We start from the raw sequence: 23,727 nt of genomic DNA on the forward strand, positions 1-23,727 counted from the left end.
TCAAAAGAAAATGCAGTTTGGCAAGAGGATTATTTTGAGCTATAGCAAGGATGAACAATAAAAAGCAATAGTTAGAGCAGTGAAGGACTGACAACTTGTGTATACGGATAGCAGCTTGGAGAGGAGAGCATAAGTACGGCTACTATAGGGTTGAGCTTCTATGACAGGAAATAGGCCAGAGAGATTTAAAACTCATTTAATAGGTGCACAAATAGCTACATTTAGTAACTGCTTGTCACAGGGCAAGCATTCTTTCAGTGATGTACCAGGTTTAAGAAATGTCTATGTTTTCCTGGCAAAGCTTGCTCATACCGTCTCCATACCATGGTCTTCCATACTCATTTGTGCTAATACAGTTATCAGTAAAACCACACTTTACTCCAGATTACCGAAGAGTGGAGAAAGGAATACAAAAAGTGCAAATGTTGGGAACAGTAAAAATTAAGAAAGAGAGAAAGAGAGAAAAAGAGAAAGAGAGAAAGAGAGAAAGAGAGAGAGAAAGAAAGAGAGAAAGAAAGAAATGTATGTGGAGATGACACGACAAGAGCAGAAGAAGCTAAAATGTTATACCTGTGATGGATGTGTAAGATGGATATAAGAGCATTTACGGTTTGAAATTTTGTTCAGGGTGACTGAAGGGATTCTCAGTAGGGATAAAATCCCCCTTCCCTTTGCCATATTTGTTCTCAGACAGATTAAACACAACATCGGTCTTGATGGCAGGGAATATGTGCAGCAGGCTAGGTGGAATGCAGAGAACAGCCAGAAAGAGCAAGAGAGGATGCCTGGAACAGGAAATGTATGACATTCCCTACCAGACTGAAGCAGAAATTCCTTCCTTACCCCAAAACTGTAAATAGGTAAGACTCTGAGCCTCCAACAATAAACCAATCCCCCTCTTTCCAAATGGATTTCCTTTTTATGTAGAAAGACTAATCCGTGCTATCACATCTTCATCTGTATCCAATCATGCTTAAAAGGAAGGAAAAAAACTCACTCTATCCTACTTCTAGTCAATTGTGCATTAAGAAAAAATAATCCTTCTTGATTCCTGACAGTGACTTGCAGAAGTTCTGAAACATGATGTAAGTTCAGTCATTACTGTAATGCAAGCATCCAAGTGTTATGGTAGTTTCAGGGCAGTGTAAGATTTCCTGTTCTCAAAGCTTAATACAAGACAGGGGATGAGTTATGACACTAGAGTGCAAACTCAGAAGGGACCCCTTAGGATTCATCACGTTACTTATACAAGTTTTCATCTAGAAACTACATAAAATAATATTTGTAAAGTCTTAAGTAATGGCCCTCAAGAAGAAGTCCTCCATATGATTGTTGCAGTGTGTTTCTACATTCAGAGAAAGCTGTGTTTGAAGGCTGCATTTGCTTAACATCAGATCCCAGGTACTTGTTGTGGTGAGCAAGGCTGAAAACTCATGAACTCACGGGTGCCAGAAACCTTTTTCCATAGGTGAAAAATATTTCTATACATAGCAATCACCTAACTTTTCAATATGGTCTTTCACGAACAGAAAAATTTAGCCCCTTTAATTTTATGGCACAAGAGCTATCTTCCCCCCAGCTAAGTTTTGTGGACCCCTCAAATTTCTTCAGTATTTCTACATTCTCTTTGAAGTGTTGATTTAATTCAGTATTTTATCAGTTGTGCTACCAAAGTTATACAGAGAGGCAAAATTCTGTACTTCCTAACTATTCTTTAGTTGCACATAGCATTTTTCTTTCTGCATGATTTGGGATTGCATGGTCCTTTTTGCTACGGTACAGTCCTATGAGTTTCTGTTATGTTGAACTACCTTTAACAATTAATTCTTTCAGTGTTACTGCTTGCTCAGACAATGTTGTCTGCATTGTTGATATAGCTTGTATAATCTCAATTTTGATACCCCCTTGAATTACTTTGTGTTTGGTCATATGAAAATATACAGTGACCATGAAAATTGAGTCTAATTCTAAAACACTAATCTATTCTCACTTACTGCTCCACTGTTTTTGTGGCTATTGAAACAATTACCAACTTCATAAAGTTCACAGGGAATAAAACACATTTTTGTTTAAACACGGTGCTGACTTTAAATGCATATTTTAATTTCTACTTTCTGTATGTATCTTTTTTTTTTTTTTTTACTTAACTGAAACTCTTAATTTTTGTTCTTTATTTGATTCAAAAATATTAAGTGCTGGGATGAATTATGCGTTTAATTCTAGAGATAACTATGCTTTGAAGCATTCCCAAACCAAGCTTGAGAAAAAAAAGAGACTTTAACTGATAATGTTTCAACATACATATTTAAAGTGCGTGAAAGTATTAATTTCACTTCAGGGAAATTTTGAATTCTGTCATCTGCCTGGCAGACAGAAAATTCATCCTGCTGCCAGAAAAATCACTCTCCAAAGATAACTGGGCCCAGTGATTCCACAAATCCAATTTAGTCCATTTCAAGATCCATTCTGTATGCTGGTTTGTTGGGGAATAGTTATACTTTTAAGAGTAGTTATCAGTTATTTATTACATATTGCAACAGATTATATCATAACTATTTTCTTTCCATCCAATAGTAACATGTACCACTTTTCCTTCTCCATGTTATCAAAGGTCTTCCTAGTGATGATTAAAAAAAACAGCTTACGAAAATATTAAAGAGCTAATATCATGTGGCTAGCTAGTTTTCAGGTGGGTAATCATGAAAGTAGTGAAAATGGCTTGTTGAATTAAAGCTGAAGTTTTAAACTACAGTCTTACTTATAATAGCCTTGCTAATTCTCTGTCATCTTTCAAATAAACCTTTTCATCTACTTCATGTTGTTTTCCTTCATTTTGCATTCCAATTTATGTTATAATCACAGCCACACTGAGACATTTTGGAGTCCATGGAGTATTTCTAAACCCTGGGCACTGCACCCACCAGCCCTCCATCCAGCTGCCTTTGCCTTTTGTTTTCTCTGCTCTGTCTTCCCAGGTGGCAGCTGCAGCAACTGCAATTTACCATGTTTACCTCTGACAGCTCTGACTATTCTTGAATTCTGGTTTCACCCACATTTGGGATAAAAGAGCACTGCTGTCAAAGAGGAAATTATCCCACCTTCCTCATCTTCCTTTCCCAGTTGCTCTGTCCTGCCTTCCCACTACCCTGTCCATTCTGCTGGCAAAAGATCCGTGTGTGACATGATGAGCCAGATAGTGGGAATCCTTCCAGATTACCAACACATTTATTTTTTAATGGCCAGGTTAGTATAAATCTGATAATTTTTCCAACATCCAAGACTTCTGACCAGGTGCAGAAGTGCATGTGCTTGCACAAATGAGAGTGTGGCATGAAAGCAGAAACACACAGCTCTGGGCATACAGCATACACCACTGCTTCTTCTGGTGAATGCTAGTTTAAAACATCCATGAAACTATGGCTTTGGTTAGACAAAAATCAGGATGTAGCCTATTATGTTTTCTTCTTTAACTCTGAGTTTTGATGTATGGTTCACATCTTGCTGTGTATTATACTCATCCAGCTGTGCTACAATAATGGCACCTCTACCCTCTCATCAGGCAGTAATTTTGAATTAAAAAGGCTCTTCTGGGGATGGCTTCTAAAGTACAACACATACCACCTCATGAATGTGGTAACTGATATGTCGACATTCCAGAGTGCTAAATAGGTGAGGATGTTGGCTTTCAGAAACAATCCCTTGCCAGATAATACTTCATTATCTGACAAACCATCTGGTTTCCAGTCTGTCAGTGCTATATTACTACAGTCAGTTCTCTATGCTTGATTATTGCCCAACATTTGTATTACTTTGTAAATACCAGAACTCAAAAAAAAAAAGAAAAAGAATCTTCCAGAGACTGAGCAAGACAAATCACCACTTGCTCATGTACTTGTCCTTGTCATTTTTGGATAATGGCCAAGCACTGGATTTTTCTCCATGTGACTTGTGAATTCAGAGTACAGCATACCCCATTGTTATCAGGAGAAAGATCACCAACTTTTAATTGCACAATATATATAAACACAGCTGGCCTCGTGACTCATTTCGTAATGCCATATGTTACTCCCTAAAATTCTGTTTCAGGTGTGACCTCAGGACTCTTTCTATTCCAGTTGTTGAAGTCTGAGATTTACGGTGATTTACTCCTAGACTACCAGGAATATTTAAAGGAATATTTCTTTTCTGGGATTTCAGAAGGAATGTTTGGCCTGTGACTGAGAAGCTGTATCTCTTGGATATCCTTTTCGTGTCTGTTCAGAGCACCCTCTTTTAAGAATGGCTCATAAGAAGAGTGAAAAGTTCATAATTCCATAAGCAATGATAGTTGATCTTTTTACAGTAAAATATATATTCTTTCAATAGAAGGAATTATGTGGGAACATAATGACATTACAAAACAAGATCATGAAGAACAATATTTGCTGCATTTTAAAAACAAAATTATATACTTAATTAGAATAAAAATAATGCTTTAATGTGGTTAATAATGGAATGAAATTTTTATAAATATTGTATTGGCTTCTAGGCGAAGCTGCTCCTCAGTCTTCATTTGTTACCAGCTCTCAGAATTTGACTTTTGTGCATAACTCCCCTTTCCACAGGAATCAGCAATATTTTCTTTTTTTTTTTTTCAGTAGTCTTATGTTAAAATTCCATTTATTCTTCAGTAACTGATATAGTCATCCTTAGAAATACATGGTCTAAGTTAAAGGCCTAGTTCAAAATTGAGATGGCTAAGGAAATTCTACAGCTAAATAAATAAAACACAGAACAAATTTTTTTTTGAAAAAGACTGTGGTTAGCTTCCAGTGAAAAATGCATAAGTGAACAACTAAAGAAATGTTTAATGTTTTTTATATCTTTATTTCCATAAATGGAATGCTTTTACAATGAGAACTCAAGGCACTAATGATCATGCTCTTATCAGACATGTCTGAAGTCTTTTTTCTACTAATGATGGACAAATATAATAAAGTTATGGTAGAAGAAAGACCAAACTGCTCCAAAATGTAGTTACAATTAGATCAACTCTATCATAAATATCTGTTTTAAATTTAATTGTTCTCCCTAAGTCAGGTCAAACATGAAAAAACAGGAAACAGAAATTAACTAGAATGACCTTTTTTTTTATTCCAGTTTACTACTCGGTGCCTACAAGACTTCAAAACAGATGTCTCTGAGCCTAACTTCAGTGAAGGCTGAATGACTGATTGTTTCTTGATTTCAGAACAATTATATATTAGGTTAATGTTTTTATGTAGACATACTATGCATCTCAGCAAAGGTGTAATAGCAGATACATCCCTGGTGAAATCAGGTCAAGTTATGCTGTAGTGGAATGTGTTTATTATGCTGCACAAGAGGCAGCATGGCCACAAGGGATGCTAATGGAGGACTAAAGCTCCATAAGTATCCTTCTGAGACCATGCCAGGCTGCATTCATGCACTAGGAAAATAAGCAGAGATGCTGCGGCCCTGCCTCAGCAACACCTATAAAAACTTAACAAGAAGCACCGCTCTTTACCTCTGCAGTCAGTGTTGACAAGGACAAGAGGGCACGGTCTTAAGCTGTGCCAGGGGAGTCCTGTGGCAAGACATCCTACCAACTTTCTGATCACAAGACTTGATCTATATGGTTTTGGGTAGACATGCTTAGTTATGAGCTTATGTGTTTACAGTGACCAATATCCCAGGGAGCTCATCTCATCTCCCCCTCCTCTACGGCTGCAAACGAGTGGTTAGACCATGCTTCCTCCCAGGAAGGTTGATGATAGAGAAGTGAGGACTGAATGCCTGGTTCAGGATGCTGTAACTGAAGCCGGTGTGTGTTATGTTGCTATGCTCAGTGAGAAATAGGTTGCTGAAACTCTACAGGCTCAAGCCAACAGACTTCAGACTTCAACAGTTTATTCAGACAATCAGGGGACAACTGGATTTTATGAGCAGAGATGGTGCTGCAAAGAATAAGCTTCCCAGCATGGCATACTGCAAGACTCAGATTTGCTCTGCACAGCAGCCACTTGACTGCAGCTATAGAAGCTTTCATATCCCACCTTTTATTGGTGTGTAATTGGTCTAGCCGGGAGCAATTCTTTCATTTATGATCCATGGTTCACCATCACCCCTCAAAAACAGTCAAGAAGATAAACACCAAATTTTGCACGGGAAATGGTAGGAAGAATCGGTCACTTCTCTTAACCAGAAAGTCAGGCTCAGTTACCCTCTTCCACATCTGCAAGGGTTTCTTTGTGGGGTTTTTCTTTTGGTTGTTGTGGTTTTGTTTTTGTTTGTTTGTTTGTTTTACAAATTTATTATCATAAATAGTTTAGGGAAAAGAATTAGAAGCTGTGACTCTATCCAAATTCACTATATCTGGCCGTACTCTATGTATACATTTTGAAGTACAAAGTTGCAACAAAAACTAATAAAATTAGTATTTCCATCTTTACTCTCCTTCATCTAGGGCTAGCTACCAAAAAAGGCTTTAAAATGGTGGTTAGACCACACTCAAGCACGTGGGAGTTAATGGTCTGTATTTCTCTGTGTTCAGAAGGAGTAAGAATCTTCAGTCCCTGGTCAAGCCCTTTAAGCTATTGTACAAAGGAAAATATATTTCAGAAGCTATTATTTCTCAAAAAAGGTAGCAGATGCAAATGTACTTTTTGAGGAGCCCAACCATATGGGTGTGTTTTAGGCAAGGTCTGGAACTGCCTAAAAGTGGATTGAGCCTACCTGCTGTCTCCACCTGGCAACTGTATGAGCTTTCTTACAGGAAGAGTTTTAGACTGAGGTGATAATATTTTTTGTAAACATGGCTTTTTTTTTTTTTTTTTTTTTATCCATCAGTATCAAATCCAAGCTTTCTGTTATGGTCCAAAGAGAGCAGTTTATTTGTGTTCACTTTGTTTTTCTCAATTAAAAGCATAATCACAGTTTGGAAAATAGTAGCTTATAGCTTGTTCATGGAACCACACATTGATTTTCACAGTACTAGAACTGTTGGTACAGATTTTCTGGTTTAAGTGAAATGTATCTGTGCAGGAGTGGTTTTATAAGCAGCTTTATTCATAAGCAATTTTTACTGTAGCATTAGTAGCTGTTCTTGCAGTTTCCAGATTGTAGGGCCTTGTCCATACTCTAGTTTGCAACATGTCGCCCTCTGTCTCAGGGTCTATCCTGGTAGGACTTTCTTGAGATATGTGGATATGCACAGTGGTGCTCTGACTACATCTTCTTCCCTGCAGCACTTTAGGCAGCTTTATTGTTTAAGTGTCTTTTGGGTAGGATGATCATCTTTGTAGGCTGCTAAGAAAACTTTGTGATTGGCTCTAAGGACAAAGCAGATTTTGTCCCACATGTTTAAGAGTTATTTCAGAGTTCTGCTATATACAAATAGGTGCTTAGTTTAGTTTCTTTTCTGGTGAAGTACTGTCAGGCAAATATATGAAGTCAGTAGCAAACCCTGAGGGCTAACAGAATTCTTAGTTCAGCTGCTTTTCTACGATGGGCAAGGAGTGTCATTTAGATGTTTCTGTTATAGTTACATATATACTTATATAAGTGCTTTTTAATTAACTTCTTCCTGTGAGAGAATTTCTATTCACAGGTGTTTATGAAGTGGTCTCATATGAATCACAGAAGCAGAAGCTTTGGTTATGCATCGGTTAAGGTAGGAAATGTAGACAGCCAAGGCTAGTTGGAAGGCTATCAGGCATCCTCACTTTTCACCATTGTTATCTGCAACTTCTTGTATGACAATGAAAACTCTAAGATTAAGAACAAGACCCTTCACAAATGAAAAGAACTGCATTAAAAAAAATTACAAAAAAATAGAATAATGGATGGTGACTAGCCCATATATTTTAGGTACTTTCTACACAGTTTTCTCTGAATTCATATTTTATACAATTCCCATGCAGACTTGTAGAAATGCCTGTTAGACATCTGTGGGCACAATACATACATATTATTTACATGACAGAATTACAGGTGCCTAAATTCTGCTGGTTATCTTAAAACTTAGGGCAACTGTAAAATTAAGAAGTGTGTAATTTAATATGTTGTCTTAAACACAGGCTTAGGTCATATGCCAGAAAAACCTTAGAAAGGTAGCACAGAAGAACTTGCAGGTCACTAATGAATGTGGAAAAAGTGCACTGTTTATATAGAGCCTACGGCACTGCAGACTATATATAACGATCACACAGCAGGACAGAAGCAAATTTACATGCTATGCTCTGGAAGGCAATTTGAGATTCATTTTGAATGAAATTACTTACCTGGCACAGAAGGAATAAAGGAAGGTTCTAAGGAGTAGGTAAGCAGTGGCAGACTGTACTGGTCAAAGATCCAGGATTTTTTTTTTAGAGAGAGTTTTAAAGCATTTGTGTAGTCTAAGCAGTAAGAACCAGGATCTGCACACTGTAATTAGTTTGCATTCAAATTTGCTCTTTTCCTCTACTGAAAACCAAATACTATTGCTTACACAAAGCAAAAAGAATACATTCCAGTTTTTAGTCTGCTGCATGTTGTATCCTATCACACCTACCTTTGGAAATTTTTTTATTCTTTCCCTCCTATCTTTGTGTCATCTTTTGGTACAGAATGCTTTCCTTCCCTTTTTGCTTCTCTTACTACTACAGTGCCCCAGACACTTTCTTTGTCAAGTATCTGCCAAAAATGCGTTTTATATAGGAAGTTTCTCAGCATTAACACACTAAGCTACATAAGTTCCAGTGTATTTCTCCTGACTGACCCTTCTCTTCTTACCTTTTTCTTTTGACATGTATACTTATTTTCCTTTTTATGTTTGATTTAGGTCATCTCCCTGTTAGCACAATGGAGGGCACTCACATTTACAAAACAATGGGAAGGAGTAAATTTTTATATACTACAACTAGCTAGAGTATGAAAATGAGGGTCATATAGCAGTTACAGGTTGAACTTGAAAGGATCAATTCTAATTTAAAAATAAGCATAAACACTTTAGCAACACATATAACCATCTATATTATGGTAAGATGATAGTCCGTGTCCCAGAAGCAGGTCATTTGAAACTGGAGTTGTTATAGCAAACATTATAGCTAGTTACTAAATAGTTATGCAGGATTTTTATGGACGTAGCTAGAAGCAATATTTCAGTATACCCCTCCCCCCACCCCTGGCCCCAGCTTAAACTGTTGTGCACACAAGGCTAGTAACAAACAAAGGGTAACGCTTGCATGTCTTAAAACTGTGCCTTACTTTTCATATGTACTAGGTTTACTTATATCCTGGAATATAAAAAGGAAATTAATCATCTTTATGCCACAAGAAATTATTTTAATGAATTAGAATTCCTTTAGGTATTGTCTGAACTTCCCCCAAAATTTGCAAACAGCATGAAACACAATTCCGACTTTGGCCAGGACAGATTTTTATGTCCTCAATAATTTTTTAACCCTATCTTTACTCAGAACAGCTTCCAGAATATTGCCAACAAGTAAAGAAAGCATAAAATCAGAGCACAGAGAATTTCAAATCTGGTGTAGGAATTCCTAGAATCCTGAGAAAAATATCTGTAAGAAATACTGTATGACTTTTCAAACACCTAAGTTCCATTTCTGATTAGTTCATAAGTGACCTGTCAGGTTCTGTGGTTAGCTCTCTGTACATTTCCACATTTAATCAAAACACTTGCACAGAAAATAAACCCTAAGACATAAAGTAAGAGTTAGACTAAAATTACTATATAGGTGTAAACTTGCATATAGTGAGTAAGGAGGAACTGTATTTTAATGGCAGCCCTGAGTTCTGTTCCTTAAAAGAGAAAGAAAATTTAAGGCCTGATATAAAAGCTTTAGTGAACAGAATACTTTCCACTGACTTCAGAAGGATGTGAATCAGGCCCCTAAAGTAACAAGTCATTTAGTACTGACTGCTAAATTTATAGCACTTCTTTATTTTCTTTGAGCATAACAGCATCCATTCATCACACTGCAGTAACAAAGCCGTAACCTGATATATGACAAATATTACAAGCCTAATGGCTGATGTCCATTACTGACGGGACCTGCTCACCATTTAGAAAAGATTGGCACTGAAGGATTACTGAGCAAACATAGCACCTGAAAAAACTTGCATGCAGGAGTCTGTCATCAGGTGTGTGATCGAGGGCATTATCCAAGAACGCTGGCTCTTATCTTCAGTTGGAAACTGCTGGAATTGCCAACAATTCTCAACAAAGAGCTTCCGTCATGGAAGGCTGATACACCGAGCCAGTCTGGTGATGGTTTACCTTCCCAAGGCTTCATTCCTTTTTATGGATCACCTGAGACCAAGCAGCACACCAGTCGTTAATAGCTTAAATAGAAGGACAACCCAGCAAACTGATGACAATCAAGGGAAAAACAATCCTTTTTGGTAGAAAGACAAAATTCCAAGCATTCCCTCATGGTAACTTAGAAAGATCTACTTCAAAAACTACATTTTCCCAAACAGAATACTGAGGAAAACTTTCTTGCCAGTGATTCCTAGCATTTTGCAATGTCAGCTAACTTTCCTTGTATTAAATTGCTCACTAGTCAATTTTTCACCTTTTACACCAGTATAATTTTTCTCGGGAATACATTAAATTGCTTCCCCCCCCCTTTTTTTTTTTTTTTTAAATGTAACTCTATATAAAATTAAAACTATAAAATTTTAGAGAAAGTCTATGAAAATTGCTATTTGTTAAAAATGTACAATATTTTTCTTTTTGTTATATTATAGGTTTGAAAAATTACCAATTATTTGCAACCATTAACATGAGCTCCTGGAGACATTGTATTATTCTCAAAATTGTGACAATATATTTAATTTGCATGGTAGTTTTTAAAATGTAGCTGAAAGGTTTGGTTTGCTTTGTACATATTTCCTACAGAAAATCTAAATTAGATTTGATACTTAAATTAACTTGCCCATTTATTAAGAAAATACAAAAAAATTAGATAAAATATTTTAATATGTTGGAACCCAATAAGTATACGAAAATGTGAATACTATGTAAGATACGATTTTGCATTTTCAAATACAGAGGCATATTACATAAGAATATACTAAAACAAAGCCTGAAATGCTAGTTAGCTAGTATTTCAGTTTTATCCATGACATTTAGGCCAAATTTAGGCTTCTAAATGACAGTGGCAATCAAAAGAATAAATATTACTTATATACTAAATGGTAATTCCGATAGAAGATAGATGACATTTCCAAATAAAAGTGGTATAGAAAATGAGCTCTTAAAATACCTATGATGTTTTTGATGTTATAAAGTATTTTATACTAAAAAATACTGGAATAAAGACATAAGTGGAATATATAATTTGTTGCAAAATGAGGTTTTGCAAATTAAAGAAGCTAAATACATCAAAATTTGACTTTTGTTAAGTCAGGATATAAAATTAGTTCATGTGGTATTCAAATTATGAAAAAATTAGTTTCATCAAGAAATGTTTTACCGGCAAGTGATCTGAGCCCCTACCAAGATTAGGATACATCAGTAGTGAGGAAGAATTTGTCCCTGCCATAGAGCTCAACTGCTACAAAGAACAGCAAAGAAATGTATTGGATTTGGCTACCAGATTCCTATGATGTACAGGTGCTTACTTATTATGGAAAATTCCATTTATCAGATTAAAATAAGTCTAAAATATAATTCTATACTTGGGACACCCAGTGTATGATAGCCAGCTACAAAACAGCAAAACAGCATATACACAAGTTCAGGCAAAGCTAAAATACACAAAAATACACAAACACTGAAGGCAAACTGTGAAAAAAAAAAAAAGCATGCGAATTGATCTTGTATTCGTAACTAGAGCCAATGCTTCAGTTAGAGTTACTGCCTCATATGCTTCACAAAGCCTTCAGAAATTCATTACGAAGTTCCTGCTGGCTTACTGTGAAAGCAGCTCTCTGCGCCGGATAGACAATGCAATGGTGTACTTTATTCACGCCTATGTGAATGCATTCCTGTAAGGAGACGCAGTGTGTTATACATGCACTATACTTGATGGAGACACTTTTAAAATTAAATAAAATTATTTTTATGGCATTAAAGTTAGTATGGATATTTATAGGGTAAAGAACCACAGCATACTGTAAGTAAAGTTGTGTAAGCAAAGAACATGAAAACTAAGAAACCAACCTCATACATATTTAGAATTCTATTTTCTTTGAAGAGGCAAATAGCATAACAAGCAAAATAGACTGTTTTTCACAGTTTGATTCTCTGAATCATATGGAATGCAATGTACCCTGAATTATGAGTTAGCACTACACAGAAACACAGTCTTCTAAAATATTTCCATATTCCATGCTAATTCCATTTTATCTTGTTTTATTTAAGATGCATTCCATTGATAATCAACATAACTGTCAAATATTCATAGCAATTTACTTTGCCTTTTTATTTTGAGTTGGCTCATTGCTTTTGGAATTTTTTTTGCTTCTCCATGGTCAAAAATAGGATTACTAAATTTCTCAACATCTGGATTACTAAATTTCTTTCAGAATGGGAAGCATGATATACAGGAAAACTTCAGATTGGGTAAAGAGTATTGAAAAGAGAAGAGGGTGATGGTGTTAGAGATGAATGATCAGCCTACCTAGCAGTTACTGCTGCAATGGCAGCTCTACGATTCAACAAAAAGAACTCTTGTCAGGGAGACACTGCCTTCCTAATAAAGATGTATTTTAGAAGTTTCTTGCATAATACTATTTATCTTCCAACATTAAAAAAAAAACCCAAAGTAATCTATTAGGAAAAAAAATTGAAGATATCTACACTTCTGAAGTAAAGCATAATAAAAAATTTTTAGTTAAATATTATAAGCAATAGTTTTACTATTAGCTTAAATTAACCTATCCTAAAAACAAGAAAATTATGAGTACTGAAAAATTCTACCTATTCTAATAGTCTTACTACGTCTTTGTAATTTACAGTTAAAACAATGAGCTAATGTATATAATGTAAAGCTCAATTATTTCTAAAGTGAAAATGTTTTATTACTGAATGCAATAGCTGACTTTGCATAAAATCTTAATCTATATTTTTTAGAGATTTAAAAATTTTAGGTGTTCAAATAGAACTAAATTACATATAAATAAAAAACTGAGGACTACTGTCATTAAAAGGATTGGCATAAAAGAGAAAAAGCTGTGTTTTCAGATGTAACCAGTGAAGAAATGAAATTAGATGAGACAAAGACATGCAGATTAGAGAGAGGCACAATAGTGTCATTACAAATAAGTATGAAATCTAGTCCAAGAAATATGCTAAATGTATGTTGTTTGATTAGTTAGGTCAAGGTATGAAAAAATTTTTCACTTGCTCACTTCAAACTACAACTTGGAAACTTCTGTTTGAGAAACAAAGCTTTTCACCTAAAACACTGTTGCTCATCTCCACAGGCATGCTTTCTACGGCTAAAATAAAAATGCTGTACTTTGCATTTTATGCTGTCTGCCAGGTATTTCCTGTGAACATCCCATCTAAAATCTCCTGGTTCTAGTAACTAATGTCTGTAAAGAAAATCTTGGCAAAAGTGTAGTTCTAAGCTTCACGAGCAGCCATTTTAAACAAAAAGCTGGTTTTGTTGTGTTGACAATCACATTTTAAACTGATTCCTTCCAGATGAAAAGATGCTATTTCAAACAATGTAATAAAAGTGTGAAGTCAGCTGTTCTAAGGACATAAAACTGATTTATCTGTTCTCTGGTCACTGTTTTTTTCCTTGATACAGCGGAATTTTTATTTTAAAGGAAAGGTTAACAAATAATGGCTACCAGAAACCCAAACTACAAAGAAGTAAATAACTCTTGCCTTTAAAGAAGTACAACACATAACTTCAATTAATTTTACACCTCATGATACCTCTACTACTAGGTTTATGAAATGTTAAATGTAATGGCTAGATTTACATAACTGATAAATAGCTAATTCTGACAGCTAACTACTGACGATGTCATCATCAGATTTCAGAGCTATTTCCTTTGGTAAGAAAGAGATTTCAGATAGATTTCAGATTCTTTTATCTGCCTGTAGCTGGATACAACAACCTTGCCTCAGCTTAGGTTTGAGAGACCACAGCTCCCCCTTCTTTCCCCCACCCCCATCGTCGCCTGCCTCCTGCATCTCTCTGTCAGGGCTTGGATCAGTTTCTCACACTTAAATACAGGTTTCAGTTCTGGAGACTTTAATGGCACTAAAGAGATATCATTTCAGAACAAGCAAGTTTTTTAGGGACAGATCCCCAAAAAGCAGCATGATCCCAAAGTATGGCTTAAATTTAATTTAGCCACTTAGCCTTAACAGTAATTCCTGAAATCCTTGCTCGGGGGATACAGAGCCGTGGCTGTGATTAAACTCAGTTTAATCAGGTCTTGGTTCCTGACCTAAGAGATTCTCACTAGCTGAAATTTTTTTACAGCCCTGGGCAAGCCAAGGAAGGCCTGGAGAAGGGCAAGACAGTCGGCACAGCATGTACAAGCTCTTCCCAGCTTTCCAACTCTAGGTGGCTCTCGGCTCAGCAGCTTGGAGGCACTGTGGTTTCGGGGCTCAGATGCAGCACCATTTTCCTGCCCGAACTGAGGTGAATGGTGCCAGGCAGAAATGTCTCCATCAGGGTCCCAGGAAAAAACATCTGCTTTACCGCTGTGAAATACTGCAACCTCTCATGTTGAATCAGTTACTGAACTGGGAGAAATTCGTGTCCATCATCCCAGGCTACCAAATTTTGAAGATATATTCTTTGCAGTCAGAGAATTTAAACACATTCAGATAATTTAATGATAAAGCACAGTATGATATTTTCCACACACTTGACCTAAAAGGAGGTTTATTATAAGCATAATTATCACATTGATCTATTTAAACATAAGGTTTGAAACCAACAGGAACCTAATGTGGCAAAATGATAAATATTCTTGAATTTTAGAATCATAAGGACTAAAAATTTAGTTCTGTTGATCTTTCACTAACTAGGGCAGATACATAAAAATGGATTGTAAACAATTCTTGTAGGTATCTTTTTGCCACTGTAAGTATTATAATGCAGTCATCTGATTCCAAGCAGCTATTGCTATAAATATTAATGTTATAATGAGTTCTAATTATGTTATAGTATTAGAAAACAGAGACACTTGAGAAATCATATCTTTAAGACTAAAACAATATGATTATGAAAATATTTGAAAAAAACTACAACAACTTGTACTTTTAAAAAATAAAGATCAGACTCCCAGTGTAAACGAGTGGCCTTGTCAAATGATAACTAATGCCAGTTAATGTCTGGACTATTTACTTCTAGGATGCTGTTAAGATTTACTTGATTTTATTGTGTTTTGTTCCTATGGGAAATAAATAAGCATGTGTTTCATCTTTAAAGTACAGGAGTCTCAGAAGCAATTCTCTTATTTAGAAGTGTTCTTGTTTACTGCATTGCCATATATACCAGATGAAATTTTGCAAGCAAAATGTGTGTCCGTCAGTAGTAAAAATGTGGTTAGTCAAATGCTGCCCTTAGTCACACCACTACAACTTCACTGTATTTTAGACAGCTACACATATAAAGTTTTTCACATTCCAAGGCCAATTTTTTATGTTTTCAAGTGTTAACATATGAAGATGGGGGTAGGGAACCTCCAGTCAGGAACAGAGAATTCCTGCTTGAATGGGATGATGAAAACCTCATGACAGTAACAACACTAAATACTGCTGACTATCTGGAGACAATGCGGTTCACAGAACAGGGAGGTAGCCTTGCAGTCAGGATATCCAGCTTCAGGTTTAAACCTGCCACTGTGTCCATGTATGCCATCAGACAAACTCCTTCACAAAATAGACTGCCGAATAAATCTTCAGACCTCTTCTGATAGAAGCCTGTATCAGATAATGCAATTTTTGTATAACACACATGTTCCTCAGAGCTTTGATGCTACCATGGGGCAAAGAAACTACACAGTACCAGCCTGCTCTGTAAGAACCACCTCTATGCATGCTCTAGTCTACTTGACTCCCTGACACTTTATGCCTCAGTATCCCCACCTGTATATTTTAGATACTGGTACTTCCTTTTTCTGTGAAGTGTTTAGAGATCCATAGGTTAAAAGAAGAAATATCATCTTTGTTTTGTGACTCTCTAGTGTTGCAAAAGCATCCAACCACTTGGGATTGCTGGCACTAGATTATTTGTTGATTTGTTAATTGTTGACACTGGTTAATTTTATCTACTTAGACACCAAGAATGCAAGAACATTTTATAAGTAGGCATACATACACATATGCACACACATTTTAAAACATAATGAGGCATCAAAATTTCCTAACATTTTTTCTACCTTTATTGGGAAATGAGAAAAAATTGCATTATCAAATGTGAATGTTTATTTACAAAAGAAAGCAGAATGCACATCATCTTCACATAGATACACAAAAGATGTCTCCTTTGTGGTCATTTTTGATCTAAGACCACGTGAGTTTAATACAAATCAAAATCTTAAATTATCAGGAAAATTCAGTCAGTCAAATTTTATGTGCAAATCTAATCTTGAAAGTAGCCTTTATGAGGACTTTATTCAATATTTAAATTTCATGGCTCAACCAGAAGAAATTCTGAAATTCTTTGACTGTGGGGCATCTAGTCTATCCTAAGGCATAATTTTTCTTTTTACTGCACTTCTGGGAGACCAATATCCCTCAGGGATGTGTGAATCCTGTCTTCCAAACTTCACAGGCATGAGAGCACTTCTTGAGGAGCATTATGCCCAAAAGTAAATTGACTGATTAAAAAGTTTATAAATTTAATTATGTACTACAAGAATTTGCCATGTCCCCCCCCAGGTTCTGGAAGCCCATTCTCTCTGAAAATTCAAAAATTCAGCCTTAAGACTTTAATTTTTATTCATGAGAGCAAACAGATTCCACACAGGTTCACAGTTTAAGCCATTGCACTATCCTTTATAATTTCAGTTACAGTTCTCAATTCAACAGTTTATTATAAAGCATAATTGACACTTTAAGTTTCAGATTATATTATTTCACACAGGAATGTGATAATTATTTCTGATACTCTAAATCACAGGTTTTTAGTGAAGTCTGAAGTAGACACAATAGTATGGCAGGGGGATGCCAGTGTAGCATAATGAGAAACACAGAATAATTCTACAACATGGCAGATGAAAAGAAGAAAAATTAGCAATATGCTATGAACTATGGGGATGCATTAGGACACATACAGATCGAAATTTTGGCAGTGTAATGCCCTTTTTTTTGCACTGTCAATCTCACTTTAGCAAGGCTGGTACAAGCACTATGATTTTGTAAGGGTGAGACAGGCTGGTAGGACTAGATGGATCTACATATAGTTTTTTTTGAAGTACAAGTGCTAGCAGACTCAGTGTTCAGGTGGAAGTTACTGCTCCTGTAGTGAAGGCAGAAGAGAAAAGGTACCTGTGCTTCAGTGTGCAAGATCACAGTCTCTGACAGCATAGGTAGTTCTCTACTAAGAAACAAGATTCTTGAAGGTAGCAAGCATGTATGGGTCTAAGTTCACTTCTGCTCCTCCTGGTCTGAAGTGCAAACAAGAAACCAAGGAGTGAGGCACACACACTCTCTGTGTGTGAAATAGTACCTTAATCTACAACTTCTTGCCTGAGAGCACTGAAAGCAGAGCCTAAAGTCTGATCCGTTGATACCACATGAAAGCTCTAGTAAGCGGAAATGAATCTCCATAAATGCTCACTGGGAAAAGGAATTTCTGGTATGACTGACCATGTCACACTTCCCTGGTTGGCAATTTTATTGAAGGCTTCGGGCGCAGTGTAGCCAAGTATTTGTATCTTGTGTAACTCTTATTTGGCAGCCTTATGATAGGTCTCCTCATCTCAGCTGGAAGAGCACACATCCAGCTGGGCCCCAGGAATGGGCAGTGATGATGCTGGTGAGTGCCAGAGGCCAGTGCTTGCCTGCAAGACTGCCAGTCTCCTTCCCTGACCTGCTGGCAGTTAGAAGCAGCAGAGTATTATCTGCAGCCAGCTGGGAGAACCAGGCCTCAAGAGCACTGCTGAAGTCTCTTAAGCACTTATTACCATGACAGAGAGTCCATGAATAGAGGCAGGACAAAGGAGAGTGCTAGCAAATTCCTTAATTGATAAACGTTAGCTAATATCACATAAACCAGGAGCCCTCCAGCTTCTGCGTGTTTGCTGATGACTCTGCACTTATCCAGCTCCTATTTAGTCTTGGCTGTTCTCCCACCTACCCCACCCATACAGACAAGTTTTGTGCAGCTTTATAACCTAATCCTACTAATGTATGAGTCAGGGTGCTGCTTATTAAAAAAGAAAAAAAAAAGGTGTGTGTGGTCATACAGACAATTATAGGTACAAGAGAGTGGTAAGGTGGTGCCGAAAACAAGAAATAGTTATAAAGCCATTGGGCTGTGTAAATGTGGAGGTAATTGCTCCTTCCCAAACCAAATTAAACAATCAAATAACTCAGCAGAAGTAATGAAGTCTCAAATGATCAACAACAATTGTGTCTTGCAATTTCCCAGAACCATCCATTTCTAAGAAAGGCTAAGAAGCATTTTAAACTGTAACTTATTCAAACACTGAACTATAAAACTGGAATACAGGACACTACTACCCCCTCTATTCCAGGCAAGTTAACAAATGAACAAGAAAATAACAGGTTTCTTGACCAAGTGCCTACCAAAAAAGCCAACTATAAGCCAGAACATTTACTGTTAAAATTATGAGCCCATGAAAAACCAAATTTATAAGAACAAAGTTGTTTACAGACTTGAAATAATAGCATCCATCATTTTAATGCTGTAACTTCAAATTAAGAAAGTGTAGATGGGCATAATTTTTTATTTTTAATATGAGACACAACACCATGTGTCTTTAATATAAATGCAATATATACATTCAGCTAGAACATTGGTTTATTCTTACATTTCATATTCCAACCTAAGTGACTAGGAAAGAAAAAGCAAGTGAATACAAGAGGAGCAAAGATCACGATTATATAAAAATTGGTTGTTTAACACAACCTAACCTCTTACTGGTAGGATCTAAAACAAATGAAAAGTTTTCTCTATTAATGGTTTCAGTTAATCCTGTATCCAAACAGGATTCTCCAATAAACATCAGATTATTTTTATGTTGGCTATAAAGCTGTCACTCCTCAATAAACAGATATGCTCCTGGTGGGTTTATCTCACTGTCAAAGATCTGTCAATTCATGCGTCATCTCATAAGTGAAATCGGAGCACCTCGGCTGCACGGCTCCTAGCAAATCCAGCTGAGCAGAGGCTGCTCATCACCTGCAAGGATCCACACTGCTGCAGCCCCTGTGCAATTAGCAGCAACTGGACACTCCAAAAACAAGTTTGCAAAAGCCCTGAAGTTAATACTCCTGCCTCCCTTTAATAGCAAACTGTGTGACCTTTAATGCTCTGCTTGACTTAGCCTTCGTTTAGTGAGTTTCAATTAAATTTTATGTTTTGTGGCTCCTATTTTCTTGCAAGACAAGAAAAGAGTTCAAGGGATAGATTCTTTGAAGAATTTAATTTCCCATGAAGAAAATTTATTCCATCTAAAGAGCTGGTCAAGGTTTGGGAGAAGGGAGCTTTTTTAGGTTTTTTTTTCCCTGTGGCTTTTTTTTGGTTAGAAGATTTCTAGTGTTTTGTATAGATGAAGGAGTCTTCTCATGCTTTGAAATGGACAGTATTCTATTAGTGGTTAGATGGGAAATATTTGCTCTGTTCTTTTCATTATTATGAGAAGAAAATCAGAAGAATGGTTAAAGAATTCTGGACATTATTTGTGATGAAGAAGCTCTCCATAAAATCATCAGATTGCTGCTGTGATACTGTAGTAACATACTAATAATTGATTTTCAGTAAGAAGCATTGCAGCAAATGAAACATTTGCATATGTGTTCATAAAAATAAGCACTTCCTAGGATGCATACTTAAACTCAACATAAGAAGGTCAACAAATTAAGGCATTATAAATGGGTCTTGTTTGAACCGGGTTTTGACATCCTTGCTTACTGTAGTTGCTGCTACTGAAAAATGTAAGTGCAAATGAGTATAAGCAGTATTTCCAAATATAAAAATTTTCAGAGGTAGGCCATTAGCAACACTTCTTTTCCCACTGTGTTCCTTTGTTTAATTAGGGTTTTTTTTGGTTGTCAATTTAACACAAAATCACATATACCAGAAAGGAATTTGGAGTGCTGGAGAAAGATGCCTAAACTCTTTATAGCCAGTGTACACTGATTTAGATATTTCAAAAAACTGAGTCTAAAAATGTCACACACCAATGGGGTATGTCATATTACCAATATGAAACAATCATGGTACATAGATGAATTTCTTATATCCTTCTCAAAGATTTACCTGAATCTGAATCCCTCATAAATTGATTTTGTTTGCTTAGTATTTAAGTGTGAAGCCCTTTCTTGATGCTCTCATTTGCATAATTTTGTGGTCACCGAAGGAAAGGGTTATCAGGATTCAAGTTTTCCCTAACTAAAATAATTCAGTCACCTCCCACTTCCTTCACAACTGTCATAATTGCCATGCTCCAGAAAACCAGACAACTATAAATGGGAATGCAAGACTCACGGAGTCAAATAGGTTTTTCAGGATTAGTTGATGATTTTTCTTATTTTTAGCCGAAATTAAAATTATATTTTTTCTAAGATTTTTCATCTTCTTTTTTCCTAATGCTTACTATTGATGACTGTTTAAAACTGACTTTCTGACTCTAACTTCCTGGAGAAAAACTGTTATTCATAAAATTTGCTTTTTTGTTTATGTCGGTATTGACTGCTTTTGAAATAGGCAAGTAAAACTCTGTATTAGCTCTAGCCCCACAGAAGTTTTGTGCAATCCTTTGCTAAACAGTGATTTAAATGTACAATATTTTCATGTTATCACCTGCTTTTTCCTGCTCAGAGATTCACTAATTGATACAAATATTAAAAAAATATTCTGGTCCAGTATCGGGGCACAAGAATTCTACAGGAAAAAAAAAACATGATCAATAAATTTACTTGGAAACTGTCTCTTGATTTAGACTCATCCTCCAGATATGTCTACCCAACCTTAATATTACATTTTGTGAGTCGTTCAACAAAATAAAATACAAATGAGTTTGGATGAGATAAATACTGTTCTCATGATCACTGACTTAAATATTGAAACTGGTTCTATGTTTAAAAATAGTTTTACATGACTGTGAATAATGATAATGTAGTATTTTCGAGAAGGAACAAATATTAACATATACTCAGTCTAGAAAACCTCAGAAGCCAAAAATTACCATTTTTGTGAAATCTTTTTAGCTTTTAAGCTCTTTAGCTTTTAAGCTTTTTAATGCCTTATAGTGATAATAAATAACATTAACCTTTCAACAAAAATGAATTTACCACTAATAAGGGCAGATGTGACACTTACCTCTTTCAACATCAACAAAGGTTCTCTCCATCTCCCTGCTTTGTCATTTCAAACCGTCCAGTTCTATAGGTATGTGCTTATGTAATACAGCTTAGCTAAGCCTCATTGCAAGAAATAAAACTGGTCTAGTTATTAATTTTCACTGCTTACCTCACCTTTGTTTTTCCAGCACAGCTTGTGGACACAAGAATTCCATGCCTCACTTGCACCTATGCTGCCTCCATACCCAGTTTCTATGCCACAGTATACACGAACAGTTCCATCCTGATGAATATATAGGTTGGACTTGTTGATCTGTAGGTTGGACTTGAGGTCTTTTCCAACCTAATTGATTCTGTAATTCTGTGATACACGGATAAAAATTGGGTTGCTATTGTATTTACAAAGTTTATGGAAAGCCTTCCAGCTACTCAAATATGGGATTTACTAATTAGAGTTACCTTGATTAAAGGCTAGCTTCCAAAGAGCTCCTGTGGATAACAGGCTTAACTTTAAGCATATGATTGATCCAATTACATTCACTGGCTTTAACTGGACTGCTCATAAAATTAAGCCTATATTTAAATGCCTTTCTGGATCAGAACCCAAGTCCTTTAGAGGATCTCAGGCTTAGAGCAGCGGTACCTTGTGAAGGCAGTACAATTCAGGTAACTAATGACCATAAACCTTTTTTCCATATTCTGTCAAACTAAAAAGCTGTGGAATTTTGTTCACCCAGATCCTGGAAACATTGTCTAACACAGCTAACTGGGAATGCCAGTTTATCAGAGCTTGGAAACAAGTGCTCCATTGATCTGGTAACAGCTCAGGCTGAGCTAGTTCTGAAAACCAGGACAAGATGACAGAAGAGCCTAGATACATAAATACACTGATGTGACCATCCTGCTCCTGGTGCTGCAGCACTATTTGCACCACTGTCTATACAGCGGTGCATTCTGATCTTTAACATACCTTAATAGCAAAATTTGACATTGTGAGTCTAATTAAGGCTAATTAAGACTTTTCAAATTGTGTTCACTATGTAAGACTACATGTTTGTAAATTCTGGCAACTGGAAAAAAAAAAAAAGAAAGAGTGGAACATAAAGAGGATCTAATGTCTGGAAAATGGGTGATTAAGAAAAGTCTCATAAAATTGACAATTTTAAAAACATATACTCTTACCCTTCTCGTCGGAAAATAGTCCTAAAACAGTCCCCCAGGCTCTTGTAACTGGTTGGATCAGTTTTCCCTCTTTGAATTTGGAACCTAAAAAAAAATACAATTTACATCACAGCATGAGAAGTCAGGGATTTTAAGTCACTTTTAACTTTCCAATTATTATATAAAAGGAGTTTTAAAGGGTTTTTTTTTACGTCTCTGATTCATTATTATATACTGTTCCTGATATACTTATTAACACTGTTTTCATAGAAGCTGTTAAACGAAGGAAAAATAGAGCTTTAGTAGTAACTTTTTGTGTAGTTTATGAAACTCACAGTATAGCTATCACCTTTGACATTTACACCTCTTTTTAGTTGTTTGAAAAATAAGCTGTTAACCCTGTGCCTGGTCCAAAGACTATTGAAACTAATGTGAGTTTTTGAGTCAAATCCTGTTTTTGAAAATCTAAAATGGAATACTATCCTGTGTTTCCCTTTTTATATCTGACACAATTATAACAAAAAATCAAGCCGAGACATGAACAGAAATTAGAGCACCATTTATTTTTCATAATTCAATAAGATGAACACTAAAACCAAGTAATGAATTATTATAATTAAAACCTTATTTTCTCTATTCACATTTTGACAACAATAAAAATTTCAACATGAAGCTTATGGCCTTGAAAAGAAACTAAAGATTATGATTTAAGATTGTAAACATCTTATTAGTTATGATTTATGAATAGCAACAGCATGTATAAAAACTATATTTTTTTACAAAGTATCTCAGTTAGAGAACCCTATTTCTTTCAGTTTTAAAACTCCAGCCAACACAGACAAGTAAATAGTACAGAGAAGTTTAGAATACATTTTTAACAATAAAACATCTTTTTACAATGTTAATTTCCATATAGCACTAAAAAAAAAAAAAAAAAAAAAAAAAAAAAAAAAAAAAAAAAAAAAAAAAAAAAAAAAAAAAAAAAAAAAAAAAAAAAAAAAAAAAAAAAAAAAAAAAAAAAAAAAAAAAAAAAAAAAAAAAAAAAAAAAAAAAAAAAAAAAAAAAAAAAAAAAAAAAAAAAAAAAAAAAAA

The 23,727-nt window shown here is 35.6% G+C and overlaps 1 protein-coding gene across 4 annotated transcripts in view; it reads right to left on the bottom strand.

Annotated features, from left to right (window-relative positions):
* The window catches only part of SLC25A21 (solute carrier family 25 member 21), a 248,677-nt gene that overhangs the window by 41,315 nt on the left and 183,635 nt on the right, over positions 1 to 23,727 (bottom strand). For all 4 annotated transcript variants that reach the window (XM_027880708.1, XM_027880705.1, XM_027880707.1 and 1 more), the window contains one exon: positions 22,658 to 22,741. In XM_027880708.1, coding sequence (XP_027736509.1) covers positions 22,658 to 22,741 — 84 coding nt within the window. The remainder of the gene's footprint in view (positions 1 to 22,657; positions 22,742 to 23,727) is intronic.

This window comes from Empidonax traillii, unplaced genomic scaffold (genome assembly GCF_003031625.1).
Source record: "Empidonax traillii isolate 1590-97213 ecotype Southwest subspecies unplaced genomic scaffold, ASM303162v1 scaffold74:size2480735, whole genome shotgun sequence".
NCBI classification, from domain to species: domain Eukaryota; kingdom Metazoa; phylum Chordata; class Aves; order Passeriformes; family Tyrannidae; genus Empidonax; species Empidonax traillii.